Source organism: Xenopus tropicalis, chromosome 4 (genome assembly GCF_000004195.4).
Source record: "Xenopus tropicalis strain Nigerian chromosome 4, UCB_Xtro_10.0, whole genome shotgun sequence".
Lineage (NCBI taxonomy): Eukaryota > Metazoa > Chordata > Amphibia > Anura > Pipidae > Xenopus > Xenopus tropicalis.
In genome coordinates, this window is record NC_030680.2 from 106,720,200 (window position 1) to 106,736,173 (window position 15,974).

Here is a 15,974-nt window from a genome sequence, read left to right on the forward strand (position 1 = left end):
TAAAAATATCTTTTTGCTAGATTTTGACCTTAGCAACTAGATTAAAGTTAAAATTCCAAGCTGAACAACTGTAGAACACAAAAAGGCATTAACACAACATACATGAAAAGAAAAGTGTTTGCATAGTGCTGGAACTGAACTGTTTAACTACCCCTTTAAGGTGATACCACTTTAAGGGTCTGGTGTCTACAGTATTGTGAGAACCTGTGCTAGAAATTCATATTTGATTCATATTTAGTATAGTAAAGATATTAGGGTTGATTCACTAAAGGTCGATAAGTTTTATTGCACGCTTTTTTGCGTTAAAATCAACATGAAAAAAAAACGTGCGATTCGCTAAAGTATTAATGCATTCGTTAAGTCGCATATCGCATGCGTTACATTTCGCGCTACCGCTTGCACACCGAAATAATACTAACGCATGATTCACAAACACAAACACTAGAGGGGATTATAGGCAGATGGGGGATGTTCTTTTTTCCCATAAAAACAATCAACGCACCAGAGGTCACCCCTTTAGATTAGAGGAACGGAGCTTCCATTTGAAGCAGCGTAGGTGGTTTTTCACGGTGAGGGCAGTGAGGTTGGGGAATGCCCTTCCTAGTGATGTGGTAATGGCAGACTCTGTTAATGCCTTTAAGAGGGGCCTGGATGAGTTCTTGAACAATCAGAATATCCAAGGCTATTGTGATACTAATATCTACAGTTAGTATTAGTGGTTGTATTTATAGTTTATGTATGTGAGTGTATAGATTGGTAAGTATAGGTTGTGTGCTGGGTTTACTCGGATGGGTTGAACTTGATGGACAATGGTCTTTTTTCAACCCTATGTAACTATGTAACTATGTAACTTAGACGCGCTAAATATCGCATTTGTCTATGCCAAAATTAACACTTCATCAACCCTATGAAGTCTTGCTATGATTCTTGAAACAGAGAGTGGATATACTGAGGGCAGGCTAACTCAATTTTGTAGCATTTGTGCATTATTTGCAAAGAAAACGCACATCTTGGGATTCTGGAATACAGGTCCTGGGGATACAATAGCTGCAGGAAAAAAAAGAAGCAAATTTACCGCAATACCAGCCCGAATTCCAGCACAGATGTTGGTTCCTCCTCCAGCAGTTCTAGGAATAAGGGACTTTAGTTGATCCCGCTGTGCTTGTGTATTAATTTTTACTAGAGATGAAACAACACTTGCAGAACTTGAGAACTTGACAATCCCGACATGAGCCCCATTTTCAATGATCTGAACAACAAACAGTTCTACTGCCTGTAGTTGCCGTCCAATACGATTGCTCTGCAATTTGGGGATTAATATAAATATTTAGCATCACAGCTTTCTGTAAAGCTAATAAAATTATCTTTAGACCATTCATGTAGCTTGGATGATGGGGTTTTTAGATTTAATGACACATCACATGTGTTAACTACTCCTAGATCTATAAAATACATTATTGTCTATGTAATAAACCATGCTTTTAAGTCAGTAAGGTATGTATTAGTGCAGGTAAACATGAACTCCTTTGTGCCAGGCTTTAAAATGTTTGAACAAAAATGTTTTGTCCTAATTTGACTATATAATCAACTATTGTCATTAAATGATCCACTTATACCACAGAGTTAATTTTTTTACATTTAAGGTTTGTAGCTATTATTCAACATTAACAAATTATGAGGTATATTTATTATGCTGTGTAAAAAGTGGATTAAAACATTACCCGTGATGTTGCTCATAGCAGCCAATTATTTGCTTTGCTTTGGTTTTCTAACTGTTGAAATCTAATTACTGATTGGTTGCCCTGGGCAACATAACCAGTAATGCTTCACTCCACTTTTTATACAACATGATAAATATACCCAAAAATATTTATTGGCAACAAATGTCATATTTGTTGTTTTATTATTTTATAGTTCTGTAGAAAGCCATGATTGAAATTTGAACCCTGTTTATCTCCCTTGTTAAGTAGTAAAATCACCATATTATACAGAGCTTATCTGTTATTTGCTCTGTAAATATGTGCAAATTGAATGGCTGTCACCCTCAACAAATTATTTATATAAACTATATTTATATCTCTGAAGCAAACAGCCAGTTTGTACCAGTAAAGAGTTACAGCAACATTATATTTAAAAGAGAAGAAAAGGCAGGACCACTGATTCTCATATTCAAAACTCCTTGCAGATCAACCCCATCCCAGCTCAGAATCAAACTGAGGATCCCAACATTCAAAAACAAAAATGCTGCGCACCTGTATGCCTGTATACAACTTAAAGACACCACCAATGTAGTTATCTCTGAATCACCACAGGACTACCATCAGAAACCCATTTTTTCCCAAAAGGACCCCAAACAAGTGTAACATTTGTAGTCCCTTGAGTCATACTGGCAGAGCTGCCATTAGAGTGTGTGTGGGGGTGGGGGTACAGTTGTGCTGCGCTTTGTGAAAATCTGCTTCGGAAGGGAGCCCGGCTGCATTGCAAAAGTTACACAAATTGCATAAGTTACGTATAAGGTTACGTTACTCACTTTACGTAGCTTCTACAAACCTTGCCTAGAAACTTAAGAAACTGGCATAACTTGCCTAGAAACTTTGGTAACTTGCCAAACAGGGGAAAATGCCACTCACCACTATTGGATTAAACAACTTAAGGTAAAATCTACTTTGCCCAACGAACTGATTATTATAGAATAACATCAGCTGTTTATTTTTGGAGCTATTTACTGAATTATATTAGTGTCTTCTACATGAAGTTTCAGCAGGGGAATGACTGGTTACTGGCCCCACAGCAACACCATTGGGCCCCTACACTTACGCAATTTATGTAAGTTATGCAAAAACTTACGTTGCTTTCAAAGAAACTTGAAAAATGTATAAACTCCACTGACCCCAATTAAAAGACTTATTACCACATTATTTTTACTATATATTTACTATTTTTATGAACTACTACTAACTAATTATTGGGGCCTTAAACTTATGCAGTTTACATAACTTATGCAACAACTTAAGTAACTTTCATATCAAGCAATGACAGCGCAGAGCCGGGGCAGGAAGGAGATTAAACTTAGGGCAAAGTCCACTGACTGTTAATTAACTGACAATTAATAAGCACATTAATTAATGAAACTCTTTTTCCGAACTGCTTATTATAGGGTACATCAGCTGTTTATAATGCACACACAAGGGGCATGGCCAACATTTTGGCACTGTGTTCTTGTGTTCATGGGGGGCCCCATATAAATAACTTGTATGGGACCCCAAAGTTTCTGATGACAGCCCTGCATACTCAACAGCAAAAAATATTGTTTATTGAGACCTGGGAAAAGAAAGGCCCCTGCAGCTATGATACCTGTATCTTCCCGATAGCTACCCAGCATTACCACTGAAAATACCTCAGACTGTAAAAAAATTTCACTGAGGCAACACATGATTCCCTGCATGGGTGAGTGGTAACATATATTCTTTCCTATTGGTATGAAGCATTATTTGTACATGCCAGGTGGAAACTGTATTTACAAAAACATATGAATTGGCCCTTAATGATGTGATGTTATATTTAATTAATTAAAAACTCACTAAGTATTATAGTGGGTTGTTGGCATGGCAAGAAATTCAGCTTACATATTCAGCAGGAGACAGTGGTGTTTGTGAGAAAATAGTTACTCAGAAAACTCCCCTGTCCACCGAATAGTTTATCAGGTTAGGGCAGAACAACATAGATGTCCACATGTATTTATAAATCGACTTATCGAAACTTAGATATTTTTTATTCACTCAAGACAATGATTTACAGAAACTTACACTGCTCATGCTTCCTGAGACGTCAAGGACTAAAGACACAACTCTCTCAGAAAACTGCAGTAGTGAGAATGAAGGGACTGGAATATTGAAGTCAGCCCTTGGAACAGTGGACTTTATGTCAGTGGAGTTGCTGATAACATCCCAAGTGCTGCGAGATTCACACATTCGGTTCTGAAGAGTCGGCGCTTCAGTATTATGCTTACTATCACAAAATTCAGAAACCTGAAAAAAAGAAAGTTATAGAGCTGGGGCTTGGCAGAGTGTAGAAATGATGGAAGTCTCTGTGCTCCATCTGTTGCCATCTTGGCAAGATGTTACATTTTTGTATGATTTTTTTTTAAAATCAGCCCTTCTGTGTCTGTGGCAGTTTGATGCCATAAGATGAATCTTTGCATTGTGACTTAAGGAAAAAGTCATTTTCTTATACAAACTCAAAGATAGCTCAAATGATCACCATCAATAAGCAGGAAACTTGCAGAATGTTAAACATTTCTTTTTTTTCTTTTTTCCAGTGCATTAAATACTGAAAGGATATTAAGGCATCAGGTTCAACTACAAATGCAAAGGTTTAGGAAGAGCAATCTTTTATTCACATAGTAAAAAATATACAAATGTATCATGCAGTATACACAACACATTACCATTTTAACTTCATGCAAGCACATGTATTTATCAAGCTGTTTACTGAATGTGAAGCTAATTAACATTCTGGTGTATTTAAACTGTTTTTTTGATGGTGTTCCATCAAAATTTCTGGAGTAAATGAAACATTCATAAATATCATAAATATGGTGTGGACAGTGTTAAATCATGCATTTGGAAAATAACACAGCCTAATAAATAGTACTTTTCACCACTTTGCCCTTTTGGTGTAACACATTTTACACAGCCTGATATGTATGCCCCTAAAATGTCCTGGAGTTGCAGTTAGACACAAGCCTATGCTGACCCATCCTTAAATGTGTGTTAATCTTCTCTTTCAAGAGAGTTGGTTTTTACAAACTAATATACAGATAAGAAAAACAATGCTTATGGAAAGATATTTCAGGGAGTCAGAGGCAATTATACTCACAGAAGGGAGTGCCTGCAAATACATGATGGATTCCTTGACAGACTGGTACGTCTCAGGTACAAAGACACAGTCATCTTCATAAAGGCCTGTTTTGGGGTCAGGAGAGCAATTGCACGGTTTTCCTTGACAGTTTCGCTTTGTGTAAGTACCTTTAATATCAGCAGAACATCTGCCAAAAGAGAGAAGCAGAATTTCAATGTTTGCCTGCATTTCACTACATTGCCAATTTTTCAATATAAATAGATGAATATTGGTAAGCAGAAATCATTTATGTAGAAAGATTTTCATAAAGTTGGTATAGCTAGTACATTTTCCTAACCATTCCTAACCATTTGGCCTATTACATGGCCATTTCCTATTTTTGTATTTTTGTACAAATTTGAGGATAGAGACTAGAAAGAACCCTATGGTCTAAAGATTTCTGGTGGGCCCCTGGCATCCCAGTCCTAGGGGCCAATTTACTAATCCACAAACGGATCGAAAGAGTCCGAATGTGTTTTTTTCGCAATGATGGTTTTTTTTGCGATTTTTTAGTCGCCGGCGCGACTTTTTTGTAAATTGTCGCGAGTTTCTCGTAGCCATTATGACTTGCACGAATTGTCGCGACTTTTCCGTAGCCGTCGCAAAAAAATCGGAAAGGTTTGCCTGGCGTTTACTAGAGATCAATACGAAAAAGTCACAACAATTTGCGCAAGTCGTAACGGCTACGAAAAAGTTGCGACAATTCACGAAAAAGTTGCGCCAGCGACGAAAAAATCTCAAAAAATACGAAAAAGTCGCAAAATGTTCGTTTCCAATCCGATTTTTTTCCCATTCGGATTCGTGGATTAGTAAATCAGCCCCCTAGTGTGTGAATATTAAAATAAATAAAGATGTATAGCTAAGAAACAATAACTGAAGACTGTTGTGTGAATTCTGTAGAATTCTGGATTTTTCAAAAAAAACTTTTCTGGAGGCAAGAAGTAATATATAAGACAACAGTCTTCAGGAATTAATTACTGTAGAAGAGCTAATGGTATTAAATTGCATAGGATTTGAAGGCACCTATTTTAAGATAGTAGCAAATTATGTTTTATAGGAAATATGTTGTTTTTGTACAATAAGAAAAGCATGTAAATAGGTTTAATTTTAAAAACTGCATCTTACAAAGTAATGTAAAATATGTGAGAGTCTGAAAGCCAAAATAGTAAAAAAGTACATCTTTTTAAACATTGTCTTTGTGACAATGTGTCAAGCAAATAGTGCAGGTTATAAAGACATAGCAAAGACATGGGGAAGCATAAGTGCTAGGTCAGCACTGGCACACGGATATAAGATATTCTAGTGCAGTGGTTCTCAACCTTCCTAATTCTGCGACCCTTTAATACAGTTCCTCATGTTGTGGTGACCCCCAACCACAAAATTATTCCTAAGATCATCAGAAATATGTGTTTTTTGACGGTCTTAGGCGACCCCTGTGAAAGGGTCGTTTGACCCCCAAAGGGGTCCTGACCCACAGGTTGAGAACCGCTGTTCTAGTGTGTTTGCACTACACATAGGGTTAGTGATCTTGCTACTTGCAAGAGAAATGCTGTTGAAGGAAAAACAAACCTTGTTGCTTCTACATCGCCATTTGCAGCAATATAAAACGGTTTGTCATAATTGTATTCATCAAAGACGCCCCATCGTAAATGTGCCCATTCGTGCACAAACACTCTCCCTGAAAATAACACAAAATACAGAGGTGAATGCCATCTGTGTTTTCTCTGTCCGTAAACAGCTTTGAGTGGTCAAATTCATTCATTGTTATGAGGTGTTAGGCTGAGGGCACATAGACGTATGCATACGGTCTGCTTCTCCCAGTTGGTGTATTGTATGTAGACAGAGAAAAGCAGATCTGCTCCTATCCGCTCCTGTGTTTAGCTCTACTGACAGGCAGTGTTGGCAGTGCAGAGTTCTAACAACCCACCAAATAGTTAATCCCAAAAATGAAGTAACATTTTATTTTAATTATATTAAAGGGGTTGTTTACCTTTAAATTACATTTTCGTACAGTGTCAGACAATTTTCAATTAATCGTCATTTTTATTTAATTTTTTGGTTTTTCAGATATTTCGCTTTTTGTTCAGCAGTTTTCCAGTTTGGTATCTGGTAGCAGCTATCTGGTTGCTAGGGTCTTATTATCCCTAGCAACCAGACAGTAGTTTGAACCAGAGACTGGAATATGAATAGCAAGATAACTCATAAAAAGTAACAATGACAATAAAATTGAGGCATCAATATAACTAGTTTTTTGGCTGCCGGGTACAGTGAGCCCCATTTAAGAGTTGGAAGGAGGCAGTAGGGGAAGGCAAGTGGTTAAAAAAACTATAAAAAATAAATAATGAAGATAACTTGCAAAGTTTCTAGGAATAAGACATTCTACAACATAGTAAAAGTTAACTGAAAGATGAACTACCCATAAATTGCATTATTATATTTCATATTAAAACTAGATCAGTACATTGCTCCCGGACTATTTAGCTTCAATTGCACCAATTCAGCAACATGGGCGTCCACAGAAGGGGGCAAAAGGGGGCACTTGCCCCCCCCTGGAAAAGTAGCAAAAAAACAAAAACCTTACTCCGTTTCTGCACTTTCCTCTCAAGCCCGTTTTTGCTGTGCTCCGATTGGATCTTTCTTCTTGTGGATTCTCCAATCAGAGCACAGCTTCCTTGACAGACAGTAAAATTGACCAATCAGAGCACAGATGCACACAGGTATCGGGAGATTTTGCAAACTGGAAACAGAAATAAAGACTGAAAAGAACAATCTGCAGCTGTAACTTTACCTAAGAACCAACTCTCAACTTTTGCTGCAGTTTTCATCCCACAGGTACTATACACAGGTACTATACACAGGCACTATACACAGGTACTATACACAGGTACTATACACAGGCACTATACCCAGGTACTATACCCAGGCACTATACACAGGCACTATACACAGGTACTATACCCAGGCACTATACCCAGGCACTATACCCAGGTACTATACACAGGTACTATACACAGGCACTATACACAGGCACTATACACAGGTACTATACCCAGGCACTATACCCAGGCACTATACACAGGCACTATACACAGGTACTATATACACAGGTACTATACCCAGGTACTATACACAGGCACTATACACAGGTACTATACCCAGGTACTATACCCAGGCACTATACACAGGCACTATACCCAGGCACTATACACAGGTACTATACCCAGGTGCTATACACAGGCGCTATACCCAGGCACTATACCCAGGCACTATACCCAGGTACTATACCCAGGCACTATACCCAGGCACTATACCCAGGCACTATACCCAGGCACTATACACAGGTACTATACACAGGCGCTATACACAGGCGCTATACACAGGCGCTATACCCAGGCACTATACCCAGGCACTATACCCAGGTACTATACCCAGGTACTATACCCAGGCACTATACCCAGACACTATACCCAGGTACTATACACAGGTACTATACACAGGCACTATACACAGGTACTATACACAGGTACTATACACAGGCACTATACAGTTCTAAAGAATCACTAGCTGACATTAAATTGTTTTTTTTGCCTGACCTGACATCTATAATAATTTATAATCTATCCCCTACCCTAACAGATGGAGGGTAAGTTAACTCTTTCCCTCTGACAATTTTCAATTAATCGTCATTTTTATTTAATTTTTTGGTTTTTCAGATATTTCGCTTTTTGTTCAGCAGTTTTCCAGTTTGGTATCTGGTAGCAGCTATCTGGTTGCTAGGGTCTTATTATCCCTAGCAACCAGACAGTAGTTTGAACCAGAGACTGGAATATGAATAGCAAGATAACTCATAAAAAGTAACAATGACAATAAAATTGAGGCATCAATATAACTAGTTTTTTGGCTGCCGGGTACAGTGAGCCCCATTTAAGAGTTGGAAGGAGGCAGTAGGGGAAGGCAAGTGGTTAAAAAAACTATAAAAAATAAATAATGAAGATAACTTGCAAAGTTTCTAGGAATAAGACATTCTACAACATAGTAAAAGTTAACTGAAAGATGAACTACCCATAAATTGCATTATTATATTTCATATTAAAACTAGATCAGTACATTGCTCCCGGACTATTTAGCTTCAATTGCACCAATTCAGCAACATGGGCGTCCACAGAAGGGGGCAAAAGGGGGCACTTGCCCCCCCCTGGAAAAGTAGCAAAAAAACAAAAACCTTACTCCGTTTCTGCACTTTCCTCTCAAGCCCGTTTTTGCTGTGCTCCGATTGGATCTTTCTTCTTGTGGATTCTCCAATCAGAGCACAGCTTCCTTGACAGACAGTAAAATTGACCAATCAGAGCACAGATGCACACAGGTATCGGGAGATTTTGCAAACTGGAAACAGAAATAAAGACTGAAAAGAACAATCTGCAGCTGTAACTTTACCTAAGAACCAACTCTCAACTTTTGCTGCAGTTTTCATCCCACAGGTACTATACACAGGTACTATACACAGGCACTATACACAGGTACTATACACAGGTACTATACACAGGCACTATACCCAGGTACTATACCCAGGCACTATACACAGGCACTATACACAGGCACTATACACAGGTACTATACCCAGGCACTATACCCAGGCACTATACCCAGGTACTATACACAGGTACTATACACAGGCACTATACACAGGCACTATACACAGGTACTATACCCAGGCACTATACCCAGGCACTATACACAGGCACTATACACAGGTACTATATACACAGGTACTATACCCAGGTACTATACACAGGCACTATACACAGGTACTATACCCAGGTACTATACCCAGGCACTATACACAGGCACTATACCCAGGCACTATACACAGGTACTATACCCAGGTGCTATACACAGGCGCTATACCCAGGCACTATACCCAGGCACTATACCCAGGTACTATACCCAGGCACTATACCCAGGCACTATACCCAGGCACTATACCCAGGCACTATACACAGGTACTATACACAGGCGCTATACACAGGCGCTATACACAGGCGCTATACCCAGGCACTATACCCAGGCACTATACCCAGGTACTATACCCAGGTACTATACCCAGGCACTATACCCAGACACTATACCCAGGTACTATACACAGGTACTATACACAGGCACTATACACAGGTACTATACACAGGTACTATACACAGGCACTATACAGTTCTAAAGAATCACTAGCTGACATTAAATTGTTTTTTTTGCCTGACCTGACATCTATAATAATTTATAATCTATCCCCTACCCTAACAGATGGAGGGTAAGTTAACTCTTTCCCTCTGAAAAAGCTCATTGTGTGTTTATATATTTGTTGTTGTTTTTTGCACTTACTATTTTTTTTTTTTTTTGTCATTGTTTTGTTCATTTATAGTAAGTTACAGTGGGGCCAATGTTGTGTATCAGTGCCAGTGTTATAGTGCCAGGGCCTGAATATCTGCCATCTGTACCCACTGCTTCTCCCTGTATATAATGTGCTGGGTTTGTAAATACGGACTGCGTCTCACTGTATATAATGGGGAGTCAGTACCCACTGCCTTTCTTGCTATAAAACTAACATAAACACATCTAAAGGGGTGGTTCACTTTTAAGTTAACCTTTAGTATGTTATAAAATGGCCTATTCCTAGCAACTTTGCAATTGGTCTTTCTAATTAATTTTTTTGAATAATTTGCCTTTCTCTTCTGCCTCTATACAGATTTCAAATGGGGGCCAAAAAATATTGCTCTGTGAGGCTACAATTTTATTATTATTATAATTTTGTATTACTTATTTTTCTAAGTAGGCCCCTTAACTATTCATATTCCCATCTCTTGTTTAAACCACTACCTGGTTGCTAGGGTAAATAAGACCCTAGCAACCAGATAGCTGCTGAAATACCAAATGGAGAGCTGCTGAACAAAAAGCTAAATAACTGAAAAACCATTAAAAATAAAAGTGAATTGAATGCGAACTACCCCTTTAAGCTAACTGATCCCAAACACAAATGTTTGCAGATCCCCTAACAGAAGTGCGCGTATGAATACTTTTACATCCTAAACATTTTAGGGTAAAAAAAAAAAAGCACCCCCACCCGCACTTTTGTACAGTATCCCTGGGAGTCAGTGGGAACGGCAAGAGGTAGTTGGGAGGTTAACTTTTTACGCCAGCAGCGAATCCACTAAGTGTCACATTAGCTGTAGGTCAGTCTGTGTATGGGCCATCTTTAGCCTCCCCTAGTATCATCCTGCAAAAAAAAAATATATATTTTTATATATATATATATATATATATATATATATTTGTCTGTTGCAGGATGATGCTAGCTTACTTGCCCCCCCTTGGAAAATTTTCTGCGGACGCCCATGTTCAGCAAGGATATATATTGCAGGTATATGGTTGTTGTGTTTATGTTGTGTGTGTTAATGATGGGTTAACCCTACTTAACACCTGAGTTTTGCCCACACAATAATGTTCATGTTGTTTTCTTATAGTGGCTTTAGTCAACCTTTTTATAGTTGTCATTTGGAATGTTCGTCACATAAACTAATAAAAGTATGAAAGCAATAAAACATGTTGCAATCAAACGTTTCACTTTCAATAGGCATTCTTGTTTACTTTTAAAAAGGTTAGAGATACATGAAGACATTGCTTTATCAACCATGTACCATAATTCCAAAAATAAAACAGCAAACAATTATTCTCCCCAGATCTGACCCCCAAGCTGGGCTTTGATAAACTTTCTCCAAAAACTTTTCCTAAGCACCTTCAGGATCAGCCCACAATCACTGATTGAGCTCCCGCCCTTGTAGGACTTGCCCTATAGTCGTGAAACCACAACAGCAGGCTGTGACTAAAAATGAGCTACACAGAGCATGTTGAGTGATTTTTTTCCTAGTGATAGACAGAAAGCCTGGGCTACAAGACAAAAGCCTTTGCCACAACAGAAAGCCTGGGCCACAAGCTAGTTACTCTCTTGTCTCCTAATACAATAAAAGATCATAAATTAGGGATTACTGTCCCTGCATTTTCAATAGGATTGCTTCAAAGATTATAAAATTCTGGGAGTAGCTGAGGTCCTTTATGTTGGTAACAGACCTTACACCACTATCTGTCTATAAAATAACAATTTTGTCACAAAGGTTAATTATATGCTATTAAATGCTATACAAAACTATTAAAGGAACAGTAACACCAAAAAATTAAAGTGTTTTAAAGTAATTAAAATATAATGTACAGTTGCCCTGTGCTGGTAAAACTGGTAAGTTTGCAACAGAAACCCTACTATAGTTTATATAAATGAGCTGCTATGTCAACACGGGGGCAGCCATTGAAGCTGGGAAAAAGGAGAAAAGGCACAGGCACATAGCAGATAACAGATAAGCTTTGTAGAATATAATGGGGTTTTATCTGGTATCTGCTAAGTAACCTGTGCCTTTTCTCCTGTAAATGGCTGCCCCCGTGGCTACACAGAAGCTTTATTATATAAACTATAGTAGTCTTTCTAAGGAAAACACACCAGTTGTACCAGTACAGGGCAGCATTACATTATATAGTAATTACTTTTATACACTTTCATTTTTTGGTGTTACTGTCCCTTTAATAACCAGAATACATTTTTATATTTACCTCGAGGTCCATATTGTGAAATCATTTTGTCATTCACCAGGAAGTCAGGTGTCAAATGAATGTATCTTCCTGGTTCCCCACATCTTCCATATTGAAGAGTATATGGATCATCTCCATATTTTAGATGAGGTTCAGCAATGATCACATCTGCCTGGTAAGGAATGTTAAATATTAAATGATAATTCTACTGGTTTGTTCTAATGTATTATCCATGCATATCCTCTAGCAGAAAAAATGTATTAAAATGTTTTTGTCTATTATATATTTATTGACAAAAATAATTCTACTGGGCTTATTTATCAATATTCAAGTTTGTGAATTCAAGTTTGTTTTTCTAAATTGATAAACTTGCATATAGAATGTTCACTTATTTATTAATGTGGTAAACTTGTGAGATTGAAAAAACTTGAATACCTCAAATTGAAAACATGGCTTGAGTTTTCAGGTTTTTCGTACAGACAAATACCAGACATTTAAGTTTTTGAACCATATATTGAATCCTTACTGGAATTGTTTTACTGGAGTTTTAGTACTAAAAAACTTGAATTGTAGAAAAAACTCACACTCAAATGTTGATAAATCTCTCTAAATCTCTAAATGTATGATGAATTGATTTTCAGTCTGCATTAAATTTTCTCAACTTGGTTGCCTTGATGTTCCATTTCTGTGGCATACAGCTCTGGAGAAAAAAATAAGGCACAGCACACAGCAAACATAGGGGCTGATTTACTTACCCACGAACGGGTCGAAATGAGTCCGATTGCGTTTTTTTCGTAATGATCGGTATTTTGCGATTTTTTCGTATTTTTTGCGATTTTTTCGGCTTCTTTACGAATTTTTCGTTACCAATACGATTTTTGCGTAAAAACGCGAGTTTTTCGCAGCCATTACGAAAGTTGTGTAAAATCTGGCGATTTTTCGTAGCGTTAAAACTTGCGCAAAAAGTTGCGCTTTTTTCGTAGCGTTAAAACTTACGCGAAACTTTGCACCTTTTAAGTTTTAACGCTACGAAAAATGCGCAACTTTTCGCGTAAGTTTTAACGCTACTAAAAAAGCGCAACTTTTTACGCAACTTTTGTAATGGCTACGAAAAACTCGCGTTTTTACGCAAAAATCGTATTGGTAACAAAAAATTCGTAAAGAAGCCGAAAAAATCGCAACAAATACGAAAAAGTCGCAAAATGTTCGTTTTCAAGTCGGAACTTTTCCAATTCGGGTCGGATTCGTGGGTTAGTAAATCAGCCCCATAGCGTTTCAAAGAATAAAGTCTATGTTTGCTGTAGGATGAGGTGCAGGCTGCCAGGAAAGATGGAGGCAACAATGAGACATGGTAGCACAACATACTGATTGGGTTGCTTTTTGGCTCAAAGTTGAAGTGGAAGACGGAAGAGCTTTCTGTTATATTTAAATCAAGTAATAATGTTCTAGCTATTTTTTGTATAAATGTTGATGTACAGGGGAAGTATAATGAATGAAAAGGTATCTCTCTTGTTATCATAAACATTATATCAGTCTCGAAAAAACACAGTTGCTAAGTCTTGCTCCAGGTATAGGTAATTTCTGGAGAATGGAGGTATGTTATTTGGGTTTAGCAGGAAAAGTAAAAAATAGTTAAAAAAAAGTGACTGCATGTATATGAATGCTCAGGACCTGGGGCTTTCCGTATAAGGGATCTTTCCATAATTTGGATCTCCATACCTTAAGTCTCGTAAAAAATCATTTAAACATCATTTAAACCCAATAGGATTGTTTTGCATCCAATAAGGATTAATTATATATTAGTTGGGATCAAGTTCAAGGTACTGTTTTATTATTACAGAGAAAAAGGAGTCTATGGGAGATGGTCTTTCCATAATTCGGAACTTTCTGGATAACAGGTTTCCGGATAAGGGATCCTATACTTGTATATCAGTAGTAGCACTGATGTACAGTACAGAGACAGGAGGTAGGGGAGAATGGACAAAATTAGGGAGTAAAACAAAACTAATGTAGTGACATCAGGGTACCAATAATCAAAGAAACAGCTTCATTCTTGTTGCAAGAATGTACACAAAATCAAAGTGAACTCACCTTATCATATGTTTCTGTTTTGGGCTTATCTGCATTGTTGTGTTTTGACCATTTAAATGGAATTAAAATTTTGGCACTTTTTATGAAGAGTCTTTGCTTTGTAGCATTGAATAAATACTGATTAGCTTCTTTCACCATATTCTAGAAGACACAACAAAAAGAAAAATATTTATTTATTGCATTCAACTATTATGGATTTGATTATTAAAGAATTAAAGATATCAAATTGGCAACAGAAAACAATTATATTTAATAAGATTCTCATTCATCCAGGTCATGATATACAGTATCTAGTAGAATTAAGTCTAAAACAACTGGACTTTTCTGAGTATTTCTTGAAAACATTTCACCAAAAATGCCAGGGGATTCCCTATCACTAATTTGAACTGAAGAAGCCACTCGGATGAGTGGTGAAATGTTTTCAAGAAAAACTCAGAAAAGTCCAGTTGTTTTAGACTTAATTCTACTAGATAATGTATAGTTTGCAAATTCTAACAAGCAGAGACTGCGGAACATCCTGTATATATCAGTATTTGTATATAATTTGTATGTATACACCCTTCTGTTGTACAATGTTATGTAATATGTTGGTGCTTTATAAATAATTATAGAAATGATTTTATACAAATTATCACTGTACTAATACTGCTCACTAATTCTCAAGATGTTTAGTCTTCAGAAATTATAAAACATTGAAATATTCCCAAAAAATAGCAAATATTTTTTATTTGGTTTTACCTGAACATTTTCAATAATCTTGTCATTTTCTGTCACGTTAGGATGAATTGCAATGACAATGTCTTCATATCCCCCGCCATTTAGCTTGATCATGGAAGCCCATGTTGAACAACACAGTGAAGCTATTAAAGCCAACGGGAACAAGCTCCACAGATACATTGTTTTGATGTTATCCACCAAGTGTACCAGTGCAGGAATATATCTGGTATAAATATAAGCTACATCAATATTTGCTCATTTATCTTCTCTGGATTTTGCAATGAGAACGTGGTTCCCTTTATGAAAGGTTTGTTAATTGTCAGTGATTTTTATAGCAATTGATGCATGAGTCAATTTTATAATAAGGGAAACACCTAATTTGTCTTTTCTTGACTAATCATTTGGTTAGCACTTTGTACTTGCATTTCTAAATAAGCCTTTTATGCACAGAAAAAAACTAGGAGGGGTTGTACTGGGTTTTTCATAAGGACTGAAAGGAAATTTCATTGGAATATGTTTTCCTGTTTAATAACCACCCATATATGCTCTTATCACCATTCTCCAGAATTAAAGTCCATTGCAAGAAACTAACCATAACACACAAGTAAGGTAGGACACAGGCTGACTGTAGTGTGACACCT

At 37.2% G+C, this 15,974-nt stretch overlaps 1 protein-coding gene across 1 annotated transcript in view; it reads right to left on the reverse strand.

Moving 5' to 3' along the window:
* Positions 1-15,676, reverse strand: part of clca4.1 (chloride channel accessory 4 gene 1) — a 31,538-nt gene extending 15,862 nt beyond the window's left edge. Inside the window, exons 1-7 of the mRNA XM_012962456.2 lie at positions 15,355-15,676; positions 14,617-14,757; positions 12,547-12,697; positions 6,469-6,577; positions 4,879-5,047; positions 3,807-4,028; positions 1,076-1,300 (exon numbers count right to left, since the gene is read on the reverse strand). Of these exons, the coding sequence (XP_012817910.1) occupies positions 1,076-1,300; positions 3,807-4,028; positions 4,879-5,047; positions 6,469-6,577; positions 12,547-12,697; positions 14,617-14,757; positions 15,355-15,513 (1,176 nt within the window). The 5' untranslated portion in view covers positions 15,514-15,676. The remainder of the gene's footprint in view (positions 1-1,075; positions 1,301-3,806; positions 4,029-4,878; positions 5,048-6,468; positions 6,578-12,546; positions 12,698-14,616; positions 14,758-15,354) is intronic.
* Between the last annotated feature and the right edge of the window lie 298 nt (positions 15,677-15,974).